Below are 8,031 nucleotides of genomic sequence, written 5' to 3' on the forward strand. Positions count from 1 at the left end.
GTGTTGGGTTTCTACCTATGCATCCTGGGTTTGAAACTCTCTTGTCCTCTAAATTATTATAATAGGTTTGAATCATTCTCCCTCCCTTTAATAATAATTAAAAAAAATAAAAAATAAAAACAAGAGACGAGGACACTTGGGCTTAGGTGCATGTTGTCGATGCAAATTTCCACCGTCTTCAGTCTTGACAAAAATGCACCTGCAAAACAATCAACACCTTTGATCAAAGACCTAAACCTCACGCCCCCATGAGGATGTTTTGGGGGGGGGGGGGGGGTGTGGGGGATGGTTAGGCCAATGGATCTCCGATGCCTAAGTCAGTTTCTTTGAGAGAGTAAGTGTTTAGGGCTTTTTTAGGGTAGCAAAGGCCTTTGAAATTTAGTAGAATATGGGGTATACATAGGGGAGAGGGTCTGCCATAGTGTTAGGGTTTTACCCCTACACATGGCGGCATCCTATTGGCCAATGTTTATGGAGAAATATTCTCAAGATATTAAATAGGAAATAATATCTTGAGATAATGGAGTAATTATCCCTAATTGATTTAAATTGGGATTACTTACTTGATTGGAGTCAATCTTCAATTGGGAATGTATTAAAGATAGGATTTGGGTAATTAATCCTTATCTTTAATGCTTATTTTCCTTGCCAAGGGTAGGTGAGCTATGGGCAATCATATTCAGTTGCTAAGAACTTCAAGGGTCTGAATTGCGCTTGGGAGTATTTGAGGAGCCTACCCATTTAATGAGGGAAATCTTGTCTTTCTTAACCAAAAATCTATGTGGCGCCTCTAAGATTTTTAGAATTATTTTAGGCTCCATACATGTCACTTCATTCCTTGCCTCAAGTTTTTTAGTTTATTCACATGTGTGTCTAGAATTTATTTAACTTTTTTAATAAATTTAAATTAGCATTTGATACTCTTATTATTTGTTTATGTTTCCAATCTCTTTCCTTGATAGAATTTTGGTCATACTTGTATTTTTTTTAAAAAAAACAGGATATACTTAGCATTAGTATTATTATCATATGATTTTGAAATGATAACATGGTTCGGTTGTAAATTTCAAATTTGTAATATTCATAATTATTTTTATTGATGTGTAAGATTCTACATATTAAAGTTAGATTGACCATCCTTATTAGAAATTCTGCTACGCTGAGTAGGTATTTTAAGGTTGATTGAACTTGATCTCGCATATGAGCACTTTTATGTCTATTTCATGTCACTGCATTACTATTCTCAGACTTACTACTTAATAAAACATAAACCGACATTTACAAATGTCAAATAACCTTATCAATTATCCTATGGCTAAAAACTTACTTTACGACTTAAGATTCATAGATTACGTGTCTTGAGAATGCAAATTACTTGCTATCTCGTCCCATTCTAAGAGTCCCTACATCTTAAGTTACACCTAGGACTCACCCAATCAATCATCCCTAATCATGCATTAGTTCACACGTTGGATCAATGGATGTTTTTGCTTGGGATGTGCTATCTATATACTTCTTTTTATTTTTCACATACTCTTTATTAATTTATATCCCTTTATCTTCTTTAATTCATCCGATCTGACAGCCGAAAATTAAAAGAGTGAGAAGTAAAAAAAAATGTATGGATATCACACCCGTTCTGCTTACCCTAGTAGTCGAAGACTCGACATTGAGCTTGCCACGAGGAGACAATCACGTATTGTCATGCCAATTGTTCTTCGAGCATATTCGAACAATATTAATCAATAACGTTATGTATTTCGGAATCTACAATTTCAAAAATCACATTTGATTATAGGATATTACTTGTTGGAAATTACCTGATCATAGTAGTTGTTTTAAATCCAGCTTACACCCTAGGCTGAACAATGGACCACTTCTAATTATCTTTTTCTTTTTCTTTTTCTAAAGCATGTATGTCAATGAGCATTTTTACTCATCACTATAATTATAATATATGTTCACCGCACACATCATCATTGATACATGTCTTTTCAACCAATTCTGGTTAACTTTAATATCAAATGCTCCTTTTCCAAGTTTAATAATAAAAAAAAAAATTAAAAAAAAAAAAAAAAAAAAAAACCTAGAGTTAAGTGGAAAGACTTGTCAAATAATACAGTACATGATAAGCATAGGCTATAATTTATGGTTGGTAAGCAAAAATGCACCCATGTACATCACATAAGGACCACAAGTCCGCAATTCCAACTAATGTTTTCTGAGTTATCCCATTCACAAGTCCCATATGGCAGATGGCAGATGGCAGATGGCAGAAGGCAGAAGGCAGAGCAAACAACTCTGCCTAACATTATTAATTAGACATGAAACGAAAGTAGTAGGAGTAGGACCGACCTAACAACACCAAAAGGTAGCTCACGGAAAAGACCATATCAGAAAAAAAAAAGTTGCACACCCAAATAGCTAGCTGGCCCTTATCTTCTGGAACTATTTACAATCAGCAATTTTGAATAATTTCCACATGAGGAGGGAAACGTGGCCAGTTCATGGCCATCCCAATTGTCAAATTTCAAAAGCTCACTTCTACACCCTCTGGTCCTCGTTTACAAATCAAGCGTCCAATACATGTTAAAATTTGACAGAACACATGGTTACGGACTCGACTTGATTTGGCTGAGTGAAGTGAGAGGAGGACCACCACACTAGCCTTGTGGATGGGACAAGGTCCGCGACGTCACCGGGTGTTGGAGCCGTTGATCTGAGGAATGTTGCAGATGCCTTGCCTTGTTAGCTCAGCTAGTACACCTTCAGTGGAAGGAGGCTTAAGGCCTAGAGGGAGGGGTAGCCATGGCTTGCTCATTGCCTCCTTCACAACCTTGTCAACAACTTCTTCTGCCTGCAGCATATATATTACCTTGGTGGTTAGATATGTGCCGGAGCTGTTACTAGCACTTCAAAATAGTTCTCTATACTTTTTCAAAGTGAAACAACTGAAAGGATTGAGAACATATACATGACAACGATTTTGAAGTGCCAATAACTAATCCCGTCAAATTAATAATTTTGCATGCATGTGCGTGATTTGAAGCCAAATTCAAACGACCTGTTTGGCCAATATGGATAAGCATTATTTTGGTGCAAACTATTCTCAATCATATAATTGAACGAGTGGCTTTTCAATGTTGTTCAGTTTGATTTTTATAATGCTTTTCCCACAATGACGACCAATTGGACAAATAACAATTGAAGGCTAAATTTCACTTTTTGCACCTATACTTTAATTCAAACTTTACCAACAGTTGTTTATCAAACATTGAAATTCAAGAACAATTTCCACTTCGAATTTCAATGTCGGGTAAACGACTGTTGGTTAACTGCGTGAGCAATCACATACCATTCCCCTCACGCAGAAGGGCATTTGAGTCAAGAAAATGAACAGAAATTCAAGGCCTTGTCCTTGAAAGTGTGTGTCACAGTAGAAACTTGAAGGTTTTCACTAAATTTAATTAGATGCAATGTCAAAATTTAGAGCAATGTGCATGAACTAAGAATCTGGGTTTGTGGTGTTACCGGATGAATGTCGAAAGAGTTTTGTGGCATGCTGTACCCATGGCCATTTTCAACTGCATGACCTCCTGCATTTTGAAAACCTGATGTGTTCTGCAATTTGCAAACGAAGGAGTGAAATTACACCTATGAAGATATATTACGTATATAACCAAAGAGTAGTAGATATTTTAATTCATCGGCATACTCACTTGAGGATAAGAGGAATAGCCACCTTGTTCAGGTGGCATTACTGGGCAACCCCATGCATCAGCTTGTAACTGTACGGTTTAGGGTTTATGTTATAACATATTTTACGATACACAAACAGCTTATATCTACTACATATATTTACTTGTGAAGATGAAGAACAATGCATTACCCCTGGATAAGGGTTCCAGTACTGCCAACTTTGATCTGATGGTTGCCACTGGGAGTGGGGATAGCCAGGTTGGCCCCACATCTGGACGGTGGCCGGATGACTGCTGGCAGGTGGTTGTGATCCCCACATTGGATAGGCTGGAGGCATTGATAGGGTGGGATTGGTGTAATGATATGGGGGGAAGGCCATGATAGGCCTGTGACTATAAGGATAATAACTCCTCTGGTGAATTGGATCTCTAGTATGATGCGGCTGCAGCAATCTCCGGTCTTCTTCCTTGGGTAGGATGTGCCTCTTATGCATGCGGTATTTCTGCTCACATGATAACAATACTAATTAATCATCTCACCGTCACAATCTGAATGCCAAATATGGTATGAACACTAAAAAAACAAGGATTTGAAGCTTTAGAATTTCAAACAATAAGATGATACATGCTTAATTGGCAGGTAGAAAAGTTCTTTGGACACAAATTTTATCCCATTCATGAGATTCGGTAGAAAATGATTATAACGAAACAGAACATGATTGGTTATCATAGAATTAGAAAAATGCGCACCTGGAGATGGCTTGCTACATTATGCCTTGTCAAACCTTCAGTTTTCATCAGATCAAGTATTCGAGAAGGAATGGCTTGATCCACACCCAATTGCTCTACTGCCTGCACAAATTTCTTATGCAGTTCGGATGTCCAATCTACCTGAAACCAAACATAAAATTGCAAATGTACTAAGATTTTCAGAATCTTCAAGTGCTCGTACGTACTCAATAATTGAATTGAGCACAAATAAAATAAATAATTTTCCAAGAGGATTACTAGTGTATTAATGCATGACCAACACACATAAATGTTGTCTGTACCAGTACGGGGTACGAATTGAAAAAGCTCAAATAATCTATCATGATTTGATGTTAAATCAAGTACCTTCATCTTCTTCCGATTAGATTTGCATGAAGAATTGGGAACTGATGCTTTACTCAGATTTTCAGCAGCACCACCATTATCATTGCCACTGTCTATATTATCCGGGTGATGGGACATATCAACCTGACTCTTAGACCCATCACCTGAGTCATTTTCCTTTTTAACTGCCGTCTTCCTAAGCATAAGATGAGGTTCGCTTGTGAGAAGATTCCCTTCATCAATTGGATTGTTACAAGTATTTTCGACTGATTTAGTTTCAATGTCATGCTCCCCACTCTCCTTCTCTGATAGGCAGTTAATTTGATCTTGGCAATCTCCATGGTCCAGTAATCGTGATACTTGTTTAAGCTGCGGTGTTGAAGGAGCTGGGTACTTATCACACCCTGCTGATTGTTCTTGGTCATTTTCATGGACCCGCAGAACATTTTCTGTTTCTTTAGAGATTTTACAGTTCTGTTCTTCATTTTCCTGTTTGGGCTGCACCATGGATACTAGTGATTCTTTGACAGGCTTGAGCGTTTCAGAGATGACACTTCCTCCTGCATTGAATGCCTGCTCAGGATTTACAAAATCAGAAAATTTCTGCTTGCAAGAATTGCATAATACTTTGTGGTAGATCTTGAAACAACATTTCCACACTCGACAGACCTTATGAACCACATGCTGCCAAATATTCCTAAGTTTGTCCTCAGAGAGTGGTTTCCGCAGAAATTCAACTGCACCAAGCTGAAAATAGAACGTCATGACAACATATGATTCACAGGAAATGGAGTTAGAACCTTCAGCTTTGGTTTGAGTATTAAGACCATAGAGCTAAACTTGAACCAAAAAAATGTCAGTTCCATTGAAAAGTGAATTAAGAGGTTAGAGCAGATAGCTTACCGCTATACACTTCATCATGGTGCTCAGGCAATGAATGTTTGAAGTCACTGTAAGAAAGATTTGGCAGCTTCACATCAGGAATAAAAGTAATATTTAATTATCTAAATTGTTATTAAAAATTCGGATACAGATTCAGCAAATAAAACACAAAAGATGTTTATAAGCAAGTTAACAGACAAAACCATTAGAAGAACTAAAACAGAAACAAACTACAAATCAAAAATCAAGAACACAGTTTTGTGGCGAACTTAAAATGGTTAGAATTACTTTCTAAACTTACTAATGATAGGCAACTCCTTCGCAGTTTCAAGAAATTGGAAACCCAAATGGCCATTGTTTGCATTTACCTGGGACCAATGAACAGAGTGGGTTGCTTTTGTCATCAAAACGTCTCTGAAAGTAGCATAATTAGGTTATAGTTTCGTTTTAAGTTCATTACCTCAATAATTGCAACATGGAAACTTTCAGGGTTGCTTGAAAATGCTGACAATGCTTCGTTTTCATTGCAGAATGCAGTAACTGCAATCAACACAATAATTTTACCCAAAATGTGTATACATAAAGCAGACATTGAAACAAACAATTTAAACTAAAGCAGTATAGTAACATAGAAGTTAAACCAACACTAAAATATGCAAATATGCTATTTAGATCTAAACTGCATTCAACAAATCAGTTTAGTTCAGAGAATTACATTATTTTAAATCAAACAAGTATCCAACTATTCAACTTTAACCAAAAAAATTAAAAAAATAAAGGTAAAAAATCAATGGTGGTTGTTGAGAATTGCAAGAAATTGATTCTTCTTCCATGGCAATGTAGCTTCCTAAGTTCCATACGACTAAAATCCAAATCGACATTTGAAGAATGCATCTATATAAGGAAGCATTATAATTGAGATGCCTTTGACAAGGGGGACCAGCATACTCCTGGAATGTTAATGAACAAGTGCAAAAAGAGTGAAATTAAATAGGTTTCTAGTTTCGGAAACAAAATTGTTTTGCTAAGAAAGAAATATCTCTAACCAATATAATCCATTGCCTCAAGCTTTGATCTTATCTGCGAAGCAGAAGTGGTGTCTCCATCAAGCAGAAGAACTCTGAGGCCCTTTGGGAAATCTTTCCACTCCTGCAAATCATTGGCAGTGCAAACCATAGCTGGTTTGGCATCCTTTCTCAGGCTGCTGTCCTTGTGTACTGTTGCTCCAGATCACAGCTTTTAACCACGACCATCCAATTAATCAACTCTGCAAGATAAATCACTAATTAAACACAACCATCAATTCTTGATCTAATAATCTCAAAGCAAATAAAAGAAACAAGAGATTGAACAATTTATGAACTGGGAAATTCTTGAGAGTCAAAACTAAAACAACAGACAGTATAAGATCTTCACCATCTCAATAGAAAATGAAGAGGTTAAACAAAAACAAAAAGGCAATAATACCGTCTGAAACAAAAACTGGGAAATTCTTGGGAGTGAAAACTAAAACAACAAACTTCACAGTTCAGGCAAAGGCATGCATGCACATATAATTAAGCTCAAAAGCAGCAGAAAAGCCAGCAGTATATAATATAGCTCCCCAAAGGCGAAAAATATAAACACACACCAACAAGATCAATATATATGCCAAAGAAAATGCAGTGAAAGATAAAATATTTCTTACTATTCACCAAAACACAAAAGGATAAAACCTTTGTCACCTCAAAAGGCTCTCCTTCAGGTCCTCTTCCACATCTTGGATGTATGCAGAAAGCTGCTTATAAGAGAGAGAGAGAGAGAGAGAGAGAGAGGCTTAAGTGCGTCTTCTGAAGGCGTCTGAGGCCTCTGCAAACATTTACCATCGGGTGTTTACGGACCACAGAATATGCAAAAAGTCTTTTCTCTTTCAATACAAAATTTTCTCTCTCAGCACACCTATTTTTTGGTGCATATTCCAAAACCTACCGGACATGCACTTTTTCTCCTAATGAGAAATAATACTTGCATTCCCCCCTAACGTAATTTTACCTGTAAATAATGTTATTTTACTGTAAAATATTATAATCAGAGTCATTTAATTTCATAATTTTTATTTGAAGATTATTACTAAAAAAACATTTGTCGAACATGAGATTATTTAATTATGCAAATGTGTCAAATAAAGCTATGCACCAAGTAACATATTAAAAATGAATTGTTTATTTATTTGATACATTTAGATGACCAAATGATTTTCGATTCGAATGATTCTTTTGTAGGGATAATCTTCAAATGAAAATTAAGAAATTGGACGTTTCTGATTATAATTTTTTTTATGGTAAAAATATGTTATTTGCAAGTGGAAGAATGAGTT

At 36.3% G+C, this 8,031-nt stretch overlaps 1 protein-coding gene across 4 annotated transcripts; it reads right to left on the reverse strand.

Annotated features, from left to right (window-relative positions):
* Positions 1 to 2,270: 2,270 nt before the first annotated feature.
* On the reverse strand, positions 2,271 to 7,565 carry LOC103960428 (two-component response regulator-like APRR2). Of its 4 annotated transcripts, none has more exons than XM_048591572.1 (12): positions 7,400 to 7,565; positions 6,722 to 6,942; positions 6,136 to 6,215; positions 5,977 to 6,043; positions 5,697 to 5,743; positions 5,463 to 5,540; positions 4,815 to 5,366; positions 4,449 to 4,589; positions 3,890 to 4,201; positions 3,720 to 3,788; positions 3,532 to 3,621; positions 2,271 to 2,857 (listed from the first exon to the last, which is right to left on the reverse strand). In XM_048591572.1, exons 2-12 carry the CDS (start codon positions 6,849 to 6,851, stop codon positions 2,696 to 2,698), a joined length of 1,728 nt encoding a protein of 575 aa, XP_048447529.1. In that variant the 5' UTR covers positions 6,852 to 6,942; positions 7,400 to 7,565; the 3' UTR covers positions 2,271 to 2,695. The 4 variants fall into 4 exon arrangements, with proteins under 4 accessions (XP_048447529.1, XP_048447530.1, XP_048447527.1 ...); XM_048591573.1 differs by having other exon boundaries at positions 7,391 to 7,565; XM_048591570.1 differs by having other exon boundaries at positions 7,363 to 7,565.
* Positions 7,566 to 8,031: the final 466 nt, after the last annotated feature.

Source organism: the organism of the source record quoted next, unplaced genomic scaffold, assembly GCF_019419815.1.
Source record: "Pyrus x bretschneideri cultivar Hongxiangsu unplaced genomic scaffold, Pyrus_bretschneideri_v1 Contig34, whole genome shotgun sequence".
Taxonomy (NCBI): Eukaryota; Viridiplantae; Streptophyta; class Magnoliopsida; order Rosales; family Rosaceae; genus Pyrus; species Pyrus x bretschneideri.